Genomic DNA, 24,726 nt, shown 5'->3' on the forward strand with positions numbered 1-24,726 from the left:
CGCGTTCAGGAGGAGGAGGAGGAGCATGAGGAGGATGAGGAGGAGGGGGAAGAGACAGCTTGGCCCACTGCTGACGGTACCCATGCTGCTTGCCTGTCATCCTTTCAGCGTGTATGGCCTGAGGAGGATGAGGAGGAGGAGGAGGAGGAGGATCCTGAAAGTGATCTTCCTAGTGAAGACAGCCATGTGTTGCGTACAGGTACCCTGGCACACATGGCTGACTTCATGTTAGGATGCCTTTCTCGTGACCCTCACGTTACACGCATTCTGGCCACTACGGATTACTGGGTGTACACACTGCTCGACCCACGGTATAAGGAGAGCCTTTGCACTCTCATTCCCGAAGAGGAAAGGGGTTCGAGAGTGATGCTATACCACAGGGCGCTGGTGGACAAACTGATAGTAAACTTCCCATCCGACAGCGCTAGTGGCAGAAGGCGCAGTTCCGAGGGCCAGGTAGCAGGGGAGGCGCAGAGATCATGCAGCATGTACAGCGCAGGCAGGGGAACATTCTCCAAGGCCTTTGCCAGCTTTATGGCTCCCCAGCAAGACTGTGTCACCGCTCCCCAGTCAAGGCTGAGTCTGCGGGAGCACTGTAAAAGGATGGTGAGGGAGTACGTAGCCGATCGCACAAGCGTCCTCCGTGACGCCTCTGCCACCTACAACTACTGGGTGTCGAAGCTGGACACATGGCCTGAACTCGCGCTGTATGCCCTGGAGGTGCTTGCTTGTCCTGCGGCTAGCGTCTTGTCGGAGAGGGTGTTTAGTGCGGCTGGGGGAATCATCACAGATAAGCGTACCCGCCTGTCAACCGACAGTGCCGACAGGCTTACACTCATCAAGATGAACAAAGCCTGGATTTCCCCAGACTTCTCTTCTCCACCAGCGGACAGCAGCGATACGTAAGCAATACGTAGGCTGCACCCGCGGATGGAAGCATCGTTCTCTCTCACCATCCAAAACGGGGACATTTCTGCTTCATCAATCTGTGTATAATATTCCTCCTCCTCCTCCTGCTCCTCCTCCTGAAACCTCACGTAATCACGCTGAACGGGCAATTTTTCTTAGGGCCACAAGGCTTACTCATATAATTTTTCTAAACAATTTTTATACGTTTCAATGCTCTTAAAAGCGTTGAAACTTTAACTTGAACCAATTTCTAGTTAAACTGGGCTGCCTCCAGGCCTAGTTACCACTTAAGCCACATTAACCAAAGCGATTAATGGGTTTCACCTGCCGTCTTGGTTGGCCATGGCTAATTTTTTGGATGTACATTAGTACTGTTGATACAGCAATTTTTGTGGCCCCTCGCCTACAGTGTAATCATAGTAATTTCTATGTTCTTCGCCTGCACTCATGGTACAGAAGTGTGTGTGGGGTTGGCCTACACTTTAGCTACATAAATGTAACTTGTGCCTTGTCTATACTGCAGCTACTGAAATGGAACGAAGACTGCGCTCCCACTATACTGCTGCTTCGGAATTGTTACTGGGGCCTGTCTTGAGTGCTACTATTACTGAAATGAAACGCATACTGTGCTCCCCCTATAATGCTGCTAGTGATATGTTAGTGGGGCCTGTCCCTAATGCTACGGCTGAAATGTTACTAATTCTGGGCTCTGCCTATACCGCTGCTAATGGTATGTCTCTGGGGTGTGGAAACAGAGGCTTCCCAAAGACATGATGGCGGCGAGGCCATTTCCCACCAACGCTGTTACTGTTAAGGTGCATATAACCACGGACACGTGGAGAGGACACGTAGTGCCTCCAAAACATCCCCCGCCACGGCCCACTTAATCCTGGCCACATTCCGAAAACCAACAAAATAAAACCGCGCTACTAGGTCCGCAGTCACCACCACATTACCACCAACGCGGTTACTGTTAAGGTACATATTACCAGTCTGACTGGGGCATGCAGTGTTGGCCGAAGCCCACCTGCATTAAGCACAACATTACTACCTCAGCTGTGTTGGGCAATGCAATGGGATATTTTTATGTACCGCCGGTGGCTTCCTGGCACCCACCCATGCTGTCGGTCCACAGGGAATTATAAATGCATCTGTTTCCACTTGTAAAGAACCCCAGTCTGACTGGGGCATGCAGTGTTGGCCGAAGCCCACCTGCATTAAGCACGACATTACTACCTCAGCTGTGTTGGGCAATGCAATGGGATATTTTTATGTACCGCCGGTGGCTTCCTGGCACCCACCCATGCTGTCAGTCCACAGGGACTTGTAAATGCATCTGTTTCCACTTGTAAAGAACCCCAGTCTGACTGGGGCATGCAGTGTGGGCCGAAACCCACCTGCATTAAGCACGACATTACTACCTCAGCTGTGTTGGGCAATGCAATGGGATATTTTTATGTACAGCCGGTGGGTTCCAGGGAGCCACCCATGCTGTGGGTGCACACGGAATTCCCATTGCAGAGTTGTACCTGCCTGTGACTATTTATAAAAAACCGCGGTCTGACTGGGGCATGCAGACACCTTGACAGAATGAATAGTGTGTGGCACATAGGTTCCCCATTGCTATGCCCACGTGTGCAGCTCCTGATGGCGGTGGCACAGGATTATATTTCTCATTGCTTCTGTACAGCATTGTGGGCTATCGCCCCGCCCCTTTTAAAGAGGGTCGCTGCCTAGCCGTGCCAACCCTCTGCAGTGTGTGCCTGCGGTTCCTCGTCATGGCAGACGCACTTCTAAATAGACATGAGGGTGGTGTGGCATGAGGGCAGCTGAAGGCTGCGCAGGGACACTTTGGTGTGCGCTGTGGGGGGGAGGGGGGGGGGGGCGGTTGGTCAGCATGTAACCCAGGAGAAGTGGCAGTGGAGTGTCATGCAGGCAGTGATTGTGCTTTGTTGTAGCTAGTGTGGTGCTTAGCTAAGGTATGCATTGCTAATGAGGGCTTTTCAGAAGTAAAAGTTGATAGGGGGGGGGCACTCTTGCCGCTATTTTGGCTTAATAGTGGGACCTGGGAACTTGAGATGCAGCCCAACATGTTGCCCCTCGCCTGCCCTATCCGTTTCTGTGTCGTTCCCATCACTTTCTTGAATTGCCCAGATTTTCACACATGAAAACCTTAGCGAGCATCGGCGAAATACAAAAATGTTCTGGTCGCCCATTGACTTCAATGGGGTTCGTTACTCGAAACGAACCCTCGAGCATCGCGATAATTTCGTCCCGAGTAACAAGCACCCGAGCATTTTGGTGCTCGCTCATCTCTAAACAGCATCAAGCCCCCCTCTGCTATTTCGGAGGGGGGGGGAATGCTGCTCCACCATATAAGTTTTGTTTTGCTTTAATAATAATTACCTTTACTTTGTCTGATTACCGATTTGCATTTTTCCACATTTTATAGGCTGCTGTTCTCTACTAATTTATTGGAGCATGATAACAAGTGCCGACCGCTGACCCCTGTGGACCCTTCAAAGATCCGTCCCCTGACCAATCACAGCCACCAGTGCAGAGTGTGATGTGACATATCTTTCGCCTTTTGTTGTCATCGCTGCGCTCTTCATGTGGCATTTTGACACCTGTCTGCAGGACAGTACAGCATGGGCATAGGGCTGGCAGGACGCCCAGACTCCGAGCATGCCAGCCTCTTAATTGGCATCGAGCGCCGTAGTTGCAGTTGTGGCTGAGGGCAGACGCTTGTGCTCTCCTGTACAGAACTAGTCTGTAATACGCAGATTACTGTTAATATCCTGGTAATGTATAAAACATTCTCCTCCTGCTACAAAGTCTATGCAGTCACTTTCGGGAAAGTTGGGTGACGGCCAGTTCGACTGCATGTATAATATAATTTCCAACACTCGAATACTAAGTTGCAGAACATTTTAGGTCCAACCGCAGTTCCACACCTGCATTGCATCAACCCCCCCCCCCCCCGTACAGGAAATTTGCATAAGCCCTTCCTCTTTGCTCTCCCATTCACAGGACAGTCTTACCAATTGGGTTTTGCATTCCATACTTCTCCATTGTTGTGGTGCCCAGAGATCGCCATTCCCCATACAAGAACTGGGCGCCTCCTCGTCTGCCATGTTGGATGATGGCTGAAAAGCAAAAAGCAAAGGGAATTTTAGGCAATTGGACTTCGACCCCAACACTGCTACTCACTGCGGTTAAACAGACTCTAATTATTGGATTCTTCGATGGTCTAGACCAGTGCCCCCACCTCCAGTCCGCAGGGACCCCCACAGGTCAGGTTTTCAGGATTTCCTCAGTGTTGCACAGGTGATGTAATTATTGTCGGTCCTCAGACATTGCCACAGGGGTTCTCTATAGGATATCCTGAAAACATGACCTCTTGGGGGCGCTGAGGACTGGCATTAGGAAACACTGGTCTAGACCACGAGCCAAACTCAAGGCCCGGCATGTCCTTTTTTATGGCCCACGAGGTCCGGATGCAAAAGGACCGGCTCTCCACTTTCCCCTTGGCAGAGGGGTTGGCACCAGAACAGGGAGTGTCTGCCATCTTGGATTCTGAGCTCTGGCATGCACCACCACACCGCTCTGCTCAACATCTCACAAGTGGCGGCACAGCTCTGAGCCCCTACCCGGCACCCTGGCCACCCTCCAAAGGTAGGACGCTCAGTGCCAAAGAGGTGGAAGGGGAGAAACTCATCATCGTGCAGAGATCCACAGCCGTGTTAAGGAGTAGTTACATTTAGGGCTCATTCACACGGGCGTAAGCAGTGACATACACAGCGTTCTCACGGACTGAAACTGTGCCTCTTCACGTGTATTTGGACCATCTTGCCTTTCTTTAGACGCGTATTCACTGCCTTTTTCACATGTGTAAAAAAGATGCAGGAAGGTCCCATAGACTTCTACTTCATTAGGGCGAGCACCCACTGGCGTTTTTTTACCTGCGTTTTGCGTTTTGCGTTTTTCCTGCACAGGCATAGAGATAACATGTGTTCCTGTCCACTGGCGTTTTTTTTGCGTTGCGTTTGCGTTTTAAACATAGGAGCTGTCAGTTGCATATGTGTCCTTATTTTTCTCCATGGAAATTAATGGAAAAGCCGCGAAAACGCCGCGAAAAACGCCGCGGAAAACGGGCGGAAAAACCGCGGGAAACGCGGCGAAAACGCTGCGTTTTTTCCCGCGGAAAACGCAAACGCCAGTGGGTGCTCGCCCTTAAAGGGTAAATAATAAATACGCTTGTTTTGGCAGATTCATTGCGTATTTATGCGATTCCATTGACTTTAGGCTGGCTTCACACTAGCGTATCTGCGCTCATATTTACATGGACAAAATTTACACACGCAATATACTGAGAGTAGAACCTACGGCTTTCAATGGGTTCGTTCATATTTCCATATATTGAGCGTGCATTTTGGTTGGACGAAAAAAATTTGCATATTTTCTCACCAAAGTTCCCCATAAAAGTCAATGGGGGGGTATAAGAGCTGACTATTGGGTGGGCTGCTGGAGGCTCCAGCTGGACGACACTAAGGTGCACATTTTATTTGGTTTGAAATGTTTTAATTTGAGAATTCACGTGATCTTTTTCTCCCTCTTCTGTTTACTAAGCCGCCCGCGCCTGAGCTCTGTAGGCTGCTATTAAAGAGCGCTGGTCATTGAGGTGTTATTTCTGGAGGTTTTAGTAATTATTTTACACTATCTAGGTGATTTTATGCAATTAATTTAGGCTGAGATTCAACTCAACTTCATTAGTTCTTCAGAAGAGCTCTGCTCATGAATATTAATTAGGGGTTACGCCCCTGCTTAGTGCAGACAGGTTCAGGTTGTGCTACCTCAAACAACCATGATGCTATTAAAAGGAGTATTCCCAAGATAGTCTTTTATCACCTATGCAAGTGAAGACCCCCCACTGATCAATTATAATTATTGATGACCTATTCTGAGGATTGGTCCTCAAAACTACAAGGGGTTAAATTCCCAGAATACAACTTTAATATATTTTTTCTATGCTATCCATGTGTATTAAAAAGGGTTGTCTCATGATGGCAACGACTATTAGGGCATAGGAACATCCCAGAGTCGGGGTTCCTTTTCAAGACTCTCTTGTACGAGCCAGAGAAGATCCCTGCTCTCTAAGTGTATGCTGAGTGTATGCTGAGTGTATGCTAAGTGTATGCTGAGTGTATGCTAAGTGTATGCTGAGTATATGCTGACGCACAGCGGAAATGCTGCGCAATTTACATAGCGAAAAATTCCATGGCAAATTCCGCAGCATTTCTGCATCAAAAAGCGCATTAAAATCCGCAGCAACAGAGTGGACTTTGACCAGGAGTCAGACACATGTCTGCAGCTTAGCTTGGCAGCTGCAGAATTTATTCTTGCGATTTTGAAGTAAAGATATGCAGATTTTAACAGGTGAAAAATTCCGCCCCATACGGATAACTGTGTGACGCAGAATCTTCCGCACAGATTAATTCCATCCCTTGTGAAAGGTCCTTAAAAGGAAACTTTGGGAGAAAACATAAATTTGATTTTTGCAACCCACCCGGACACGAGGGTCATTGTCCTCCATGTTATCTTCACCAAGAACCCACCTCGCTGGTACGCAGTAGACGCTGTAAAGGATATAGAAGCCAGCATGAAATGACAGAACCGCGGCTCGTCTCCAAGCTCAGACGGTTCATTCTAGAGGAGATCCAGGGAGATAATCTCAGTGCAGAACAGCGCAAAAAGAAATGACTGCAGCGTGAGGTTTATTGGATCTGCGGATTGGACTCAGTCCATGGGGATTAGATGAACAGCGTGACTGTAACCTGCTTCTGTGATCTCACAGCCGGGATTTACATTGTTTCCATGTTGTTAAACCGTTTATTTGCTACCTGTTTCTTGTAGCATTCTATGGATGTTACACAGAGGATGAAAGCTACACTCTGATACCGTATTTATATATTTATTTTAGCTTTGGGATACACTGAATGGCCACTTTATTAGACCCCCATCTAGTAGCACGTTGGACCTTCTTCAGCCTTCAGAATCCAGAGTTTGTTGTGCCGTAGATTTCACTAGATGAAATGGCGGTGCTGACATGCTCCGATCGGCTGACAGGAAGGGGTCACCGATTCATGCTGCTTGTGCCAAATTCTGACCTCCCATCAGCAGCAGAAATCTGGATTCACCTGACCAGGTAATGTTCTTCTGCTGCTCAGTGATTCCACTTTTTCACTATTTTGCCCGCTGGAGTCTTGCCTTTCCGTTTCTCTTAGCCGTAACAGCTCTTGAACTGGTCGTCTGCTGTTATAGACCCTCCATGCTAAGGAATGGTGAGTTGAGCATTTGGACTTATTAGTGACAGCATTGTATTTCACTGCAATTTGCTTGACTGTGCAGCACCGGATCCTGACATCCTCCTCTGACCCCTTCCAGCGAGGAGTTGCCTCCATCCACAAGATCCCCTTTTGCTGGATGCGTTTCCTCAATCACACCATACTCTGTATACTGGCTGAACAAGAAATCCCCATGCGATTGTCAGTGAAATTCTGGCCCCGGCTAGTCTAGTACTGGTGACCAGACCTCTGAAATCCTGGCCCGGCAGGTCTAGGACTAGTGACCAAACCTCGTTGGAAGTCCCATCTAATGTTAATTTACACTGAAACTGATCCATGGAAAACTTGTCACATAGTTATATGCTGCACTCCGGGGTCACAGGGATAATTTCCATAGAGGAAAGCTCCAATTATGAGAGGGTTGGGGCTCTAATAAAGGGCCCATTGGTGTAATATGGCCATACAGAAGTGTATAGACCCACTTGCTGCCGCGGGACAACCCCTTTAAATCCACATGTAGGATTGGTCAATTACTAATTCAGTATAAAAAGGAACTTGTCCTTTGGGTGTTAAGCTTGGATAGCAGGGAGGACCATGGAAACATCGCAGTGCACCTGATCCTGAAGGCTTGAAAGACTGTCAGTGGGAGATCCAGGACTTGGCTCTTACTAGTAATACATTGTATCTAGGTGATACTTTTATATTCTTGATAAATAAACATACAAAGTAACAATGTTGGAAATTAAAACATTGTTGCATGTGTTCTTTATCACTGGTGTTTACTGTAGTGTTAGAGGCGCGCTACCACTTTAAGAAAAGCGAAATCCAGAAAATGAATGAGACAGTAGACTGTTCTGTGGTCGCAGTAAACACTCGGCCCCTAACAGCCCGCCGGTTCCTCTCCAATGAATGGCTGCTGTTATACGCTCCTAATAAACCCATTTTCCTTAGTAAATAAATACATAGAGGCGGATTTTTGTTTCTCGTCTGATTCTGCCAACTCTATGTAAATGTCAGAGTTTCTGAGAAATGGCCGAATATTTTTATGTGCAGAGGAGTTTATGCAAACACGGAGTGACGGGAAGAGACGAGGCAGAAATAGCCGGACTTCAAAACGGATGTGCAGAAAACAAAATAGGAAAATTACTGATATAGTGACATTCCTGTAATCCGGCATCTGATGATCTGCTACGTTACCGATATAATATACAATGTATCCAGAAGTCTTCAGGCCCTTGCAGTTTTTTTACATCTTGTTACATTGTGGCCTTGTGTGAATTTAAAAAAAATTCAGGTTTTTCCTTCTGCACTCAGTCCGCCATAATGATAAAGTGAGAACAGATAAAGTGTGACATAAGTATTCACACCCCGCACTCAGTACTTAGCTGATTGGGTAGGTGATGAGCGGCGACTGGTTTCCTCCAGACGCAACGCTTACAAATGAGGCCAAAGCGTTTCATCTTGGTTTCATTAGACCAGAGAATCCTGTTTCTCGCAGTCTGAGGGTCCTTTAGGTACTTTTTGGTAACTCCAGGCAGCTTCCATGTGTCTTTTACTAAGGAGGCTTCTTTCTGCCATAAAGACCAGATTAGTGGAGGCTGCAATGATGGTTGACTTTCTGGAAGTTTCTCCCATCTGCTCACAGGATCTTTGGGCTCAGCTAGAGTGACCATTGGGTTCTTGGTCACCTCTCTTACCAAGGCCCTTCTCCCCCGATTACTTAGTTTGGTGGGTCGGTGGCTCTAGGAAGAGTCCTCGCTGTTCTTCCATGTAAGAATCATGGAGGCCGCTGGGTTCTTGGGAACTTTCAGGGCAGAAGAAATATTTTTGTAGCTTCTCCAGATCTGTGCTCCCAAATCCTGTCTCTGAGCTCTACAGGCAGTTCTGTCCTCCTCATAGCTTGGTTTTGGCTCTGATCTGCATTGTGAGCGGTGAGACCTTACATAGACAGGGAGGTGTCTTTTAAAATGATGTCCAATCAACTGAATTTACCACCAGTGACTTCAATCAAGGCATCGAAACATCTCAGAGATGAGTGATAGAAATAGGAAGCCCCAGAGCGAAATATCAAGTGTCCTTTCTAAGGGTGTGAATACTTATGTCAATGTTAGTTGTCACTTTGTCATTATAATGGGGAAAACTTGGTTTTATTTTTAATTTGCACAAGTCCACAACATAACAGAATGTGAAGGGTCTGAAGACTTTCCGGATGCAGCGCCGGCCAGAAGAAGACGACTGAGTAGAAGAAATCCATCAGGATAATCCTGTGATTCAGTAAACTGATAGGAGGAGGCTTCTGTTAACCTTCTAGTATTCTGCGCCTTCTGAGTTTTCTCATTTGTAATTTGTCTCATTTTCTATCTGTTTGTTAGGGCTTCCACCCACTAGCGTTTTTTTCTCCACTGCGCTGCTAGAATAAGTGAAAACTCTCGCAGAGCAGTGCGAGAAATTTTTAATGGGGCCAGCGGCAGCAACGCTAGCCCCATTTAAAAGATATGGAGAATGCCACGGACTTCTGCCACAGCTGTGACAGGAGTTTTCTTCATCCCCGCAGGGACCGCGGGAATGAAGGAACCCTCTGTCACAGCTGTGACAGCTGTGGCAGAAGTCAGCGGCATGCTATCCCACTGCTTTCAATGGGATTGGCACTGCTGCCGATCCCATTGAAAGCAGTGGCTTCTGACAGGCCCTGCAGAATGATTATTGGAGAAGGGCTTGAAATATAAGCCCTTCCCCGATAAACATAAAAAAGGGGTTAAAAAAATAATAAAAAAGTTACTCACCTCTCCTGCTGTCAGCCGCGTCCTCCGGCTGGCTCCCCGGCACTGCTACTGAGCTCTTTCAGCAGACGGGCATTTAAAAATCCCTGCCTCCTGAAAGGGCTGTGCAGATTGGCTGAGGGCTCAGCCAATAGCAGCTACTGCTTAGCTATTGGCTGAGCGCTCAGCCAATGGCAAATAGCTCTTAGCTATTCATTCATGAATGGGATCGGCAGCAGTGCCGATCTCATTTAAAACAATGGGATAGCATGCCGCTGATTTCTACCACAGCTGTGGCAGAAGTCCGCGGCATTCTCCATATCTTTTCAATGGGGCTAGCGCTGCTGCCGCTGGCCCCATTGAAAAGACTGGCGATGTCGCAACGATATCCCAGTGATTTTGGGATATCTGCCTGCGTTTTTCTCGCACTGCGATGCGAGACTTTAACTTTAGAATCGCATCACAGTGGAGAAAAAAAACGCCAGTGGGTGGGAGCCCTTACTGTAAAGAATTCATGAATTTACATTGATTAAAGGGCTTGTACCAAGATTACAAGTTCTTCCCCATCCAGAGGATATTCAAAGGATAGGGGGTAACTTGCTGATCAGTGGGGGTCTCACTGCTAAGACCCCCGCCATTCTCGAGAATGGAGGTCCCTTGTCCCCTAGCCTCCTTACTGCAGGGGAGATAATGAGGAGACTGAATGGATCGCTGGTCGCCAAGTATGTTGACATTCCGTTCACTTTTAATGGAACTGTGCAGCCAACAGAGCGGCACCCGCCCACAAATTTTCGCCAGCCCTATTGAAATGAATGCAGCGCCACCTGCGCACGCTCCGCCAGCACTCCATTCATTGTGATGTTACTGCAGGAGAGAGGAGAACCCCCATAGTGACAGGGGAGCAGGACACTGGGCTCCCGTTCTTGTGATTAGTGGGGGTCTTAACGGTGAGACCCCCACCGATCAGCAAGTATCCCCTATCCTGTGGATAGGGAAGAATTTGTGATCCTAGTACAACCCCTTTAAATACTATATTGCAACAGGGTTTGGGATTATTTCTATGCAGGCACAGATCTGCCTCATAAGACCCCACTAGTGTAGCAAACTAAAGACTGATTTATACCGTTCCCTTTTGGTGAGTTCACACATCACGGATCTGGTGTGGAATTTTGCCTGTGGATTTCCCACTGAATGGGAAGTGAATAGAGTATTAACAAACCTCATTCACTTCAAGCAAAAATCCATTGCAGAAGAGAGCCATGATGTAGGCAGTCCTATCAGTGATTGACAGCTATCAGTGTAGGACTATGCATGTAGAGATAGCTGTCAATCACTAATAGCTCCACCCACTGGACTCCTAAGCTCAGAACAAGCATGGATGTCAATACATAAAATACAAGTTATAGTGAATCTTTCCCCATAAAACTAGATATCAATCTACTCGGCTCTTCCTGCCCCATAACATGATGCTTGCAGTTTGGACAGCCCTTTCAAGCTAACAGATTCCCTTTAAGATACTGTAAAAAGTAATTTTCAGTTTGCACCGCCTAGTGGCAGGTTTCTGCTGCAGTAATTTACTTCTGTGGATCGGGCACCCGCACAGGACACACAGCAGAAGCCTGCAAGAAGTTGTACCTGCTGTGTTAAGGGCTTGCAGTACCTGATACACATGTGGTCACGGCTGCATTTGTGGGGTCATTCATGTAGTTTTTGGCATGGTTGTGACACTATTATAGCGACTCTTTACCATATAGGCACTCTGGTTGCCACAGTTACGGGAACAGTTACTTGTTCTTCTATGGGGACATTATATAGACAGCTATATAATGTGTGTGTTGCACAGTTGTCAGCTGCAGTGGTGTGGCAATAGGGGTCGCAGGGGTTGCAACTGGGACCTGGCCAAATGGCCCCTGCACCACCATAATAGTTATTGCAATTTTTCCTCGCTCAGGTTCCCAATCTTTTACGCGGAAGTTACTTTTATTTCTACGCACACAGGCCGACAAGGGGAACCCCACGCCTCTCACTGTATAACACAGCTCCTTCCCCCGCTCCCGGGCTTCCAGTACAGAGCCGGGGTAGAAGCTGAGCGACATGTACCAACCAGAGGCTGGACAACTAACCCCTTCAATGCCTCCTGTACTGCGTTGGTCCGAGCAGCGGGGTAAAGGTGCCGATGATCAGGACCAGGCTGCAGCTTTATGACCACCTTGAGTGCAACCAACAGTGCCCGCCCGCCTGACACCAGGAAAAGGGCCCAGGACTGATCGCTGGGACCAGGGAGAGAAGGAGGATGCTGAGTGAACCCCAAACACACCACTCTAATCTGCATAGTCATACTATGACCGCCTGTAACCACCCCCTGTATATTGTCCTGCTCACTAGGGGACATACTGTAGTATATAGGAGTAGGACATGGGGGTATACAGGAGTGTCATAGTATATAGGAGGGAAAGACAGCTGGGTAAATCCATAGTATATAGGGGTGGGATCACAGGTAGGTTCATCGGATACAGTAGTGTGGGTATAGGGCGTCATAGTATATACAGAGTGTCATTTGGGGTTCATAGTATATTATTGGGGGTTGTCATAGTCTCAGTATATTGATACCCCAACGAATCAGCTGTTGCGGTGCCCACTGTCATTGGCAAAACACACAGGCGTACGGAGTGTAAGCAGATAGCACTGACCGCTGTCTAGTAGCCAATGCTGGTAACTGCAGGAGTAGCTCTCTTTGATTTAAGGGGAGCTACACCTGCAGTTACCAGCACTGGCTATTACACAGGGGTTGGAGCTATCTGCTTCCGCTCCGTGCCCATGCATGTTGGACAGTGTGGTAGAGCACCATCCTCACCTCAGACAAGCCAGGATTGGTAGCAGCTGCGATTCCTGTCCTATGGATCTGTAAGTGAGGCTGGCCTCCAAGGGGTTTATAAATGGGCACACCAGAGAGGGACATACTATAGTTAGTCAGCAGGCCTGCTGCAGAAGATGGAGCTTACACTAAGAACACTCAACTGCTAAGTTCTGCGTTTTTGCACGTGGAAAAATCCCGTTAGCAAAACGTAGAAAATAGAACACATTGATTTCAATGGGTTCGTTCTCTTTTTTTTGCGTGCGCGGTTCTCGCGGGTGCAAAAAATGTGTCCTGCTCTATATTGTGCACCTAAGAGGCCCATAGAGGGCAATGGGAGGTGCTCAAATATGCATGCAGCTACACCTGCAGTTACCAGCACTGGCCACTACACAGGGGTTGGAGCTGTCTGCTTCCACTTTGTGCCCCTGAGTGTTTTGGAGTGATAGCGATTGCCAGAACAGCTGATCAATCGGGATCCCATGTGGCGGACCCCAGCCGATCAATTGGTGACCTATGCTGAGTATAGGTCATCAATAAGTGCCTGGATAACCCATTAACATCCCTAATACTTCAGTAGGCTGTGTGCTTTGCCAGAGATTTCTGCTGCCGCTTATCTTCAGGGGAACAAAGGATCCTAGGTGTTGATTCTGGTCCAATCCCCATAGACAAGGTGTGCAGAACCTTTTAGGCTAAAGGGCCCCATTGTCACATTTTACTACTTCTAGGAGCAACAATAAAAAAATGAAGCTGCATTAAAGAGAACTCATAAAGTTTACTGCTGGGAAACCGGAATCTGTAAGGTGCTAAACAAGTCCCTTCGGTACAGTGCCTGGCGGTGACTACTCCAAATCATAGTGCCTACCAGAGCCGTACCTGTGCCACTTGTATCAAGTCTAACATTGGCTTGCAAAAATGCTGCCTTCCAATAGGTGGCGCTGCAGAGGTATTGTTCCATCTACCTTATTTGAATATATCCCAGAGGAGCATGTATGGCCTTATAAGTCTCCTCACTCACCTTCTAAGTTCGCTCCTTAAAGGGGTTGTCCCGCACCGAAACGGTTTTTTTTTTTTTCAATAGCCCCCCGTTCGGCGTGAGACAAACCAGATGCAGGGGCTTAAAAAAAAAAACGCACAGTATTTACCTGAATCCCCGCGCTCCGGTGACTTCTTACTTACCGTGCGAAGATGGCCGCCGGGATCTTCATGCTCGGTGGACCGCAGGGCTTCTGTGCGGTCCATTGCCGATTCCAGCCTCCTGATTGGCTGGAATCGGCACACGTGACGGGGCGGAGCTACGAGGAGCCGCTCTCTGGCACGAGCGGTCTCATTCAGAAGACAGAAGACAGGACTGTGCAAGCGCGTCTAATCGGGCGATTAGACGCTGAAGATTAGATGGCACCATGGAGACGGGGACGCTAGCAACGGAACAGGTAAGTGAATAACTTCTGTATGGCTCATAATTAATGCACAATGTACATTACAAAGTGCATTAATGTGGCCAAACAGAAGTGTATAACCCCACTTGCTTTCGCGGGACAACCCCTTTAAGGACAAATGATACCCTTCCTGACACAAGCGCTATAACTCACAGTCAAACTCCGGTCAGGACGGGATGCTGTTGTAGCTCAGAGAAGAGCCTCACTCCTCCCAGCATCTGTGCTGTGTACTGCATGTGCAGGAATGCAGACATCAGGGGGAGGATTGAGGATCTTCTCTGAGTGCTGCAACCCATTCACACCGGGACTTGACCTTGAGGTATAACACTTGAAGACATTGTCGCTGCCTGACCAGAGGTTCAGAAGTGAAGAGGGCACCAAGAAGGGGCACTATTACTGCTGGGTCCACTAAGGTGGAAAACGATTACTGCTGGGTCCACTAAAGGGGAAAACTATAACTGCTCGGTCCACTAAGGAGGGAACTATCACTGCTGGGTCCACTAAGGGGGGAACTATTACTACAGGGTCCACTAAGGGGGGAACTATTACTGCAGGGTCCACTAAGGGGGGAACTATTACTGCAGGGTCCACTAAGGGGGGAACTATTACTGCAGGGTCCACTAAGGGGGGAACTATTACTGCAGGGTCCACTAAGGGGGGAACTATTACTGCAGGGTCCACTAAAGGGGGAACTATTACTGCAGGGTCCACTAAAGGGGGAACTATTACTGCTGGGTTCACTAAGGAGGGAACTATCACTGCTGGGTTCACTAAGGGGGGAACTATTACTGCAGGGTCCACTAAGGGGGGAACTAATACTGCTCAGTCCATTAAGCAGGGAACTATTACTGCTCAGTCCATTAAGCAGGGAACTATTACTGCTGGGTCCACTAAAGGGGGCACCATTCTCATCGGCTGCCAGCTTGCAGGAGGAGGAGGTGTTGAGCATCAGTGTGAACCCATGTGCAGTGCTGGTGAGCATTGTGGAGTTGTGCAGCGACAATAAAGAAAGGAGAGCAAAAGTGGGCAGAAAAGGGAAAGTTTGACAGCAGAAGTGGAATGTGACAGTGACTGTTCGAAGCACCTGAATGACCTGCTGGGCAAGTGTTGCAGAACATTGGCATACTGCTGGTGTGCTGGAGGTAAGAGCACCAGAGGACTGTGGCAGCCATTGGCTATGTAGAGAGGGTTGAGAGGGCACCTACTGGAAGAGAACTGGTCAGGGTGCCAAACTACAAACAGACTGAGTCCTACTGTGGAGTCATATCACTGATCTCAGTGGAGACATTGGTCTGGTGGAGGAAATAAGGGACAGATGCAAAAGTGCTAGTCCACCTCCTGCACATTGTAAAGACACATTTGTACGGGGCTCACTCTGAATGGTTATGTAGCTGTGGAGATGCGGCAAAAATTGTTCCAGAATCACTGCATAGACCAAAATTTGCACCAAATTCACTACAAATGAACTGAGCATGCTCACTGGGAACTTTCCAGAAGGAGGATGCTATAAAGAGGAGCCATTTGTGCTGAGCTGTGAGTGTGCTGCGCTGAATAATAGGAGGCTGCTGTCTGCAAGAGGGGACCTGGAGAGCACAGCCAGGGAAATAGGGAGCATAGGGACCAAGGAGAGAGACAGAAGCTGCTGCCTCTAAGGAAAAGGGTGTGCACCCAACCGAGTGGAGAAAGGGCTGTCCGTGAGTCAGTGAAGAGGACAGTGTGGTAGAGCACCATCCTCACCTCAGACAAGCCAGGATTGGTAGCAGCTGCGATTCCTGTTCCATGGATCTGTAAGTGAGGCCGGCCTCCAAGGGGTTTATAAATGGGCACACCAGAGAGGGACAGACTATAGCTAGTCAGCAGGCCTGCTGCAGAAGATGGAGCTTACACTAAGAACACTCAACTGCTGTTAAGTTCTGCGTTTTGCACGTGGAAAAATCCCACGTGCAAAACAAGGAGAACAGAACACATTGACTTCAATGGGTTTGTTCTCTTTTTTTTTTTTTTGCGTGCGCGGTTCTCACGGGTGCAAAAAATGTGTCCTGCTCTATATTGTGCACCAAAGAGGCCCATAGAGGGTAAAGGGAAGTGCGCAAATATGTATGCGCAAAACGCTGTGCAAATCCATCACCCATCGGCACCTCGTTTGGCTTATTAGTACTTTAAATCAGGGCGGAGTGATTCCCCCGCCCATGTGAATACGCACAGTATTGTGTGCAGGCATGCGCACAGTGTAGACTCTTTCTCAGTGTAAAAAATGTGCGCAGGAGTTGCTCATGTGACGCCGACCTTAAACCTCTGTTTCTCTGAGACGGTGTCGTACTTAGGGCTCATTCACACGGGCGTACGGAGGCTGCGTAATACACAATCCCATTGATTTACATTGGGCCCCAGAGAAATGCGTTTCTGTTCTGGCATGTAACAAAATACGCGAGTAGTGCGCACGTTATGTGTGTATTTAACTGCGGGCTGCGTATTACGTGCAGAAAAATATCTAACACAGGTACAATACCTAAAAATACCTAATCCGCCCGTGTGAGTGATATTGGTCACAAAGCATTGTGTTAGGCCGGAACTCACATGAGCGTAAAATACGCTGGCGAGAGGACGACATGGCTGCACTCCTAACAGAGCGCGATCACGTGCTTTCACGCGTCTGTCTGGTAATTTTAGTGTACATGTTTGCGCTGCTGGGCCCTTTCACATCGGCGTGGGAGACCGCCGCGCCAGCTTTGAAGTTTTGAACCAGTTGAGCAGCCTAATTAGTCCCGGGTGTTAGCAATTACCATCGCCACATCTCACCGTTACGGCAGTTACTCCTATTGAGCCCCGGGTGCACAAATGCGTATAAAAGTAGAGCGTGTTGCGTATTTTTTCACACAATGGAAATGCGGGGGCGCAAAAAAATATGAGGGTATCCATTGAAATCTATGGGTTCTACCGCCTGCAGTTGGAACAAGTGATTTTGCGCAGAACAGGAGCCTTTAGGGTATATTTTTACGGATGATTTACTTGTGAGAATTTTGCGCATTGCGAGACGCACAAACCTGCTTTGAAATAGAACCCATTATTTGCAGCGGGTCTACTCACACGGGCGATTTTTCTCGGACAGCGATGCTGAGAAATATTGCAGCGCCTCCCATTTTGTTCCGTGGTTCCGCATTATTTCCCATGGGCGAAAAAAAATATATCGTATCGCGACGGAATTTTTAAAAATTGTCCTTTTAAAAATGATGTGATTTTCACGTAGTTTCTCTCACAAAACGTATCGCACTCACGAGCAGAATCGCAAGTTTAAGAGTGCGATATAGGCCCAAGTTTCACGGACCGATAGCGCACCCCCCCGGGCAAATCCGGGCAGTTTTTGCTCAGTTTGTACTTGTAATGCGAGAGCGTGACGCGAGTTTCATCAGTTTTTCCCACGAGTAAAAAAAAAACGGAAGGCGGGTCACCTGACGCCATTTAGAACTCTCATTAAAGTCAATGGGTGCCTGAAAAAAATAAAACGGAAGGCCCTCGCTCGCATGCACTTGTGGACCTGCGATTTTTTTCTGTGACTGAGATGCGTTTTGCGAGATAACGCATCGCCTCGCTGTACGTGTGATTGTCACGCATGTTGTTCTAATACTTAGACATGAAAAAAACGGATCGCACTCGCATGCAGATCGTATGGCATAGAAGCGCAATGCGGTTTGTTTTACACACCCATTGGAAATCATGGGTGATTCTTAAAAAGAATTGCGCAAAAATAGTGTGATTTCTTGGCATCTCGCAACGCACAGAAATTGCGCATGAAAATCGCCAGTGTAAACACAGACTTAGGCCGCGCTCACACAAACCGGTGGGATTCCGCAAGCGAATTTTGGCAGCGGTAGACCTGCGATCCTTCGTGGAAAGTATTTGCAATGATTGTGGATGCAATTGTTTTTCCTCGCGGATTTACGTGTATGCACAGCGAATCGTCTGCGCAAAAGAAAGATCTCTCCATCCCAGCTTTTCTATCTATTTTCTTATCAACTTGTGAGCGTTTCCGCCGCTCATACGCAATGTTACATTCATACGCGCTGCAGATCGCTCGCATCCATAGACATCTATTGAGGCCGTCCACGCGGTTTTTCTTCCACTCGTGAAATACGCAATTCATACCCGTTTTTTCCCGCGATTGTCAATGGGACTTTCTAATGTTAAAACGCATCACGCAAAAATCGCACAAACTTGCGATGCAAGAAAAACGCAAGTGCGCCGGAGCCCTTAGTGAGAAGGAAAATTAGAAAATACGTTTTACCGCGGACGGCGATTGCGTATTCCGCAATTAAGATCTGTTGATGTGCGACCCCTCAGGCCTCTCTCGCAGGCGTTTTTACCGCAATTAACGCTTTGAACGCCCCGTTAATCGCAGTATAACGCACCCATAAGTGCCGCGATTTTCGAGCGCTGTCTGCTCTATATTTGTCCGTTTAGCGCACCTGATCACCCCTTACAATGATGGCGTGCGCTAAAACACGCTGTCAGCCTTAGGGAGTTGCAGTCGAAAGCAAAAGTAAAACCGCAGCAAAGCGCTATGTTTGAAATCGCGGCACTTCTGCCTTCACGCTGGCGTTACGTCTGTCGCTCTATTCCGACTTTGAAGCATAAAAAAAATAAATAAACATTTCCATTTTTTTCCTATTGATTTCAATGACTTGTCAAAAAAACGGACAGGCTTCAGTTCGCTTCTGCTAAGTTTATTTTTTTTTAACGGAGTAAATACCGCCAAATTCTGCGCTATTTGTGGCAAACATGGTGGATGAACAGGTCGCTCGTGTCCCGTCTACCATCAGGGCTTCCTGTATCTGTCAATGTGAATCACAATACTATTGCGGAAACCGCACCGACCAGTTTACTCCTCGCTGCCCCGGACCGACGCATCCTAATCACGCTCACAACCTCCACCGCTATCGCACTGCGCGGTGCTGTCAGCCGTTGTTTACAAAGAGGGACATTTAAATCAGATTCTACTATAAATGTAGCAGAGCTGAGTTTGTCACTAGGCACAACTCATAATCATATCTAACTAGGTTATTGGTGCTTTTACATAGGACTGCAAGGAAAACGCAGACTACTAAATCCTGAAGGCAGACAAGGGGTTAAGTAGCTCGGCTACATCTGGTGTAGTATTTACCATTGCGTAAACTTTGGCCAACTATACTGTAGATGTAGCAGAGCCGAGTTATCACTCGGCGCAGTTCGCAATGTTATCTGCGGTTTTACATAGGACTGCAGATAAAAGTTCTACATGATCTCAACTCAAACAGTGCAGCTCCAAAAGTGACAAGCTCAGCTCTGCTATATCTGTATTGGAACTCATTCATAAAGTTAATTGCGCTTTCATACAGCGTAGATGACGGCCCCCTATATGGACTCCTATAGGGGGGGATAAGTAAGGAGGACTTACCTGAACTCTATACGTACCGGGTTTTGCTAGACTTGAATAAGTTGCACAGAAGCCATCAGAAGTGATTCCTGCCTGTCACACCGCCTCCTGCTGGCCACTCCCTCCAAGCACACCCCGGTCACTCCCACCGTGTGCACGTGTGTGTTTGTGTAACGTGAAGGTATGAGCAGCGCCTACGTCACGTCACGTCACTGAGCCTGTTTAATGTGGAAAGAATGAGTGGCGGCTGGGGGCGCATCACCGTGTAGCAGAGCCGACTGCGTAACACCGCAAACCCAAACCATATTGTTTAATGATGCGATTTTTAAAAAATCCATTCCAACGATGACGTCACACAAATCGTGATGTCATCCTGTATAGCCTCTATATGTATGTGCGCGACCCAAGCGCGATTTTGGTCAGTGAAAAACAGACCAAATTCACTGCGAGTCTACGCGCACTTTACATCAGATTTGCGCAGGATTAGCCCCGGTGTCATCCGAGTACAAAACAAATGGCGCAATTGATGTCATTTAATATTCCCACTAAAGTGAGTGGGCTCGTGAAAAAAAAACGGAACGCACGACTTCCAGTGAGTTGAACGGTCTGCGAATCGCCCCGAGTGCGACGTGCTGCAATTCCGTTTTACAGGGGAAAAAAAATCGCATACGTGAAAAGACACATTGGGGGATATTTACTAAGCTCGCCACTTCCTGCGCCGGACTTTTTACCCGCCCCACCTCTTCATGTATTCAGTGCATCCCTGCAAACTCCGTGCGCCTTGAGAGAAACGTACGCCGACAGATCCCGACCAGCCGTACATTTGTGGTATAAAATATCCGCAAATACGCAAGTTTCAGCGCAACATATGAACGTATTGCGCAGTGAACGAGGTTGATTTGTGTGCACGCCTGCGCATAGTACTGCATGTTTTTGTACATGCAGGCCGTGAGACACCATACTGATGGAAAAGGCGATGAGGCCCAGATGTGTTCGTTTCCCACGTATTTAGAGCCCCTCCCACCGGCCGCGCAGCGCGCATGTGAAGAAAACACGATGAAGCGATGGCAAGCAACGATCGATATAAAATGCTCGCAATGACTAATAATAGGGTACGACCCATCTTCTTACACAACGCATAAAATATTCGTCCGCTAACGGTCGCGTTGGCGCTATTTTTTTAAACGCATATACTTTACGTGGAAAAAAATACCTAGAAGGAATTCTCTGGAACCCAATGCTCGGCGCGGTCACGGTTTACGTGTGTTCACGCGCCAAAATACCTGGTTGTGTGAATAAGCCCTAAAGCGGTTGTTCTGAGTGGCCACACCCCTCCTGACAAGCCTCACATACTTTTCAGAAAAGTGTCGTGGCCAGCGCAAAAGAAAGAAAAGTCACAAAATTGGCAACTCTTCTGCGCCGTATTCTGGTGCGATTGGTTAGTCATCGGCTTTGATCGGTCCGACTTCTGTCAGTTTCAAAGTTGGAAATTAAAATCGTCCGTGTGAATAAGGCCTTAAAGCGGCCCTCCATGTCACAGTAATAACAATACACACAGAATGTAGTGTGATACCAGTAGGAGCGGTGATTGTGCTGCTGCGCTGCCCCCTAATGGTGCAGTAAAATATCACAGCGGCAAAAACTGGAGTGCAGAGGAATATGTCGACAATTGCTACCTTATTGAATACCTTAAGCATAGAGGACCACTTACCTCTCCTGACGTGTCTGTTATAGCAAATACTTGTATTCTTCATGTAATAGCAGCTCTGGAGCATCTTTTCTTATAACTATGAAGTTTATTGTCCCTCTGTTATTCCTATTGGAAATGTAAGAATACATTGACAATTAGTGGTGTAGCAATAGGGATGGCAGTTGCACCCAGAACCTCCGGCTAGTGAAGTCCCCTCACCACTAACATCGCTGGACTTCACTCACATGAACTTACAATTGAGCTGCCTTCTTCCTTCTTTACACAGCCCCTATTGGACAAACCATCAGGAGATTTGGCCCCCAATACCCCCTGTATGCTGATGACACCCAGCTATACACCTCTGCCCGTGACATCTCTGCACCTTTCCTCCAGAACGCCACCAACTGTCTGTCCGCTGTCTCTAACACCATGTCCTCTCTCTACCTAAAACTAAAGCTCTCTAAAACTGACCTACTGGTGTTTCCACCCTCCACTAACCGACCTCATCCTGACATCTCCATCTCAGTGTGTGGCACCATAACTCCCAGCATGCCCGCTGCCTTGGGGTCATATTTGACTCTGATCTCTCCTTTACCCCCTACATCCAATCTGTGGCCCGAACATGTCTGCTGCACCTCAAGAACATCGCAAGAATCTGCTCTTTTCTCACCGTGGACGCGTTATAAACGCTCACTGCTGCCCTCATCCACTCCCGGCTCGATTATTGCAACTCCCTGCTGATCGGCCTCCCCTGCACCAGACTCTACCCCCTCCAATCCATCCTGAATGCGGCAGCCAGGCTCATATTCCTGTCCAGCCGCTACTCGGACGCCTCTGCCCTGTGCCGGTCACTGCAGGCTGCCCGTTAAATACAGAATTCAATTTAAACTTACTACCCTCATCCATAAAGCCCTCCACAGCGCAGCGCCCCCTATATTGTATCCCTCATCCACAGCGCAGCGCCCCCCTATAATGTATCCCTCATCCACAACACAGCGCCCCCTATATTGTATCCCTCATCCACAGCGCAGCGCCCCCCTATATTGTATCCCTCATCCACAGCGCAGCGCCCCCCTATAATGTATCCCTCATCCACAGCGCAGCGCCCCCCTATATTGTATCCCTCATCCACAGCGCAGCGCCCCCCTATATTGTATCCCTCATCCACAGCGCAGCGCCACCCTATATTGTATCCCTCATCCACAGTGCAGCGCCACCCTATATTGTATCCCTCATCCACAGCGCAGCGCCCCCTATATTGTATCCCTCATCCACAGCGCAGCGCCCCCCTATATTGTATCCCTCATCCACAGCGCCGCCCCCCTATATTGTATCCCTCATCCACAAAGCCCTCCACAGTGCAGCGCCCCCCTATATTGCCTCCCTCATCACAATCCATCACCCAGCCCGGGCTCTCCGCTCGGCAAACGAAACTAGACTGCACACCCCTCTAATTCGAACTTCTTACTCCCGCCTCCAAGACTTCTCCAGAGCAGCACCAGCCCTCTGGAACGCATTACCAAAGGATACCCGGGCAATCCAGGACTCGAAAAACTTCAGGCGTGCTCTAAAAACGCACCTTTTCAGGGAGGCATACCGCATACCCTAAACCGACTCCTCTGTATGCCACCTGATAACATGCTCCCTGACCTATTGACTGCAATCCCTGCTAGCTGTCATAAACCGCTCCTGCAGTCATACCGATTCTGCCATCACACGGCCAAACATCTGACCATTGTTTGTGTATAGAATCCCTCACTCTCCACCCCGCCATACCGTGCACATCTCCAGCCCTTTACCTTCTGTATCCCCCCATTACTTGTAGTATGTAAGCTCGTTGGAGCAGGACCCTTCCCTATTGTTTCCACCAACTGATTATGATTGTAACCGTGGTTCTGTAATTTTTTGTACTTTTGTCTTTCTGTATCCCCCTGTCTATGTAAGCACTGCGGAATATGTTGGCGCTATACAAATAAAGATTATTATTATATTATTATTATTCCTGTCACTGCAGAAGACCACAGCGGTGATGTCTGTCACAAATCCCTCAGTGTGTAATGTGTTCTCCTTACATTTGTTCTGCCTTCTTCCTGTCACTGCAGAAGACCACAGCAGCGTCGTCTGTCAGAAATCCCTCAGTATGTAATGTGTTCTCTTTACATTTGTTTTGCCTTCTTCTTGTCTCTGCCGAAGACCACAGCGGTGTCGTCTGTCACAAATCCCTCAGTGTGTAATGTGTTCTTCTTACATTTGTTCTGCCTTCTTCCTGTCACTGCAGAAGACTGCAGCAGTGTCGTCTGTCACAAATCCCTCAGTGTGTAGTGTGTTCTTCTTCACAATTCTGCCATAGGTGTAAGGGCTCACTCAGTTCCCTGTATACCCTGGTTAGATGTTCATGGTCCTCTGGCCCTACGGTAGCCTACACAATAGATACATGTTAGGTAAACCTTCCTTCCAGGAACGCCCGGCTATCAGATGTGCGCCACGTATAAATGTCATATATGACAAGGAAATATCAGCAGTACATGACATACCTGAGTAGGCAGAAGGAAGGGGAATTACATCTTGTTTACACTCCTCAACACAGAAAGTGCAACACGGAGAAGAAAAAGTCATGGAATTAGGGAAATCGCAGATTGATGGATATGGTAATGATATGCAAATGATTACAAAAAGGAAACAAAATATGCAAAACATCTCAATGTATTCAGTATGGGGTATGAGCGCCTCGAGCCGGAATACACGCACCTACACGGTTATTAATAGTCGTCTGAGGAACGTAATGCCACGCTGAACACACTCGGGCACCCAAATCATCAAGATGCTGGCGTCTCCCTTTACAGTTGTCAACCAACGATGTCCCAGATGTGCTCGATGGGAGACAAGTCCGGAGATGCTGCAGGCCGTGGTAGCATGATGAGGCCACGCAGGATGCACGAGCCTGATGTTGCCGTATTGAAAAATGGCTCCTGGGTCACTTTGGGGGGAAATGACCGTACCACCGGTTACAGGACCCATCAGCATAACCGGGAGCTCCTAGTGTACCTGGAATGTACCTGTCCCTCACCTGGGCTGTTCTAACCAGACTGTTAGGAGGTGTTGCAATGGATGTGTGAGGGCACACAAGGTGACCGGGCTCAGGACGCCCCTTACAGACCACCAGTAGAGAGGAGCATCTGTCCAGACTGTTAGGAGGTGTTGGGACCAGTCGATGTGTGAGGGAACACAAGGTGACCGGGCTCAGGACGCCCCTTACAGACCACCAGTAGAGAGGAGCGTCAGATTAGACTGTTAGGGGGTATTGGGACCAGTGAATGGGGG

At 48.2% G+C, this 24,726-nt stretch overlaps 1 protein-coding gene across 4 annotated transcripts in view; it reads right to left on the reverse strand.

Annotated features, from left to right (window-relative positions):
- STEAP1 (STEAP family member 1) overlaps positions 1-19,826 on the reverse strand; it is a 56,409-nt gene extending 36,583 nt beyond the window's left edge. For 2 of the 4 annotated variants that reach the window (XR_010787334.1, XM_066585006.1), the window contains exons 1-2: positions 6,476-6,508; positions 3,951-4,055 (exon numbers count right to left, since the gene is read on the reverse strand). Coding sequence is in view for 3 of the 4 variants with exons in the window: in XM_066585006.1 (XP_066441103.1) it covers positions 3,951-4,055; positions 6,476-6,502 (132 nt within the window). In the remaining variant the exon portion in view is untranslated. Of the gene's footprint in view, positions 1-3,950; positions 4,056-6,475; positions 6,509-19,736 lie in introns of those variants that run through there. The other 2 variants (XM_066585007.1, XM_066585008.1) reach the window with 2 other exon arrangements.
- Positions 19,827-24,726: the final 4,900 nt, after the last annotated feature.

This window comes from Eleutherodactylus coqui, chromosome 12 (assembly GCF_035609145.1).
Source record: "Eleutherodactylus coqui strain aEleCoq1 chromosome 12, aEleCoq1.hap1, whole genome shotgun sequence".
NCBI classification, from domain to species: Eukaryota; Metazoa; Chordata; class Amphibia; order Anura; family Eleutherodactylidae; genus Eleutherodactylus; species Eleutherodactylus coqui.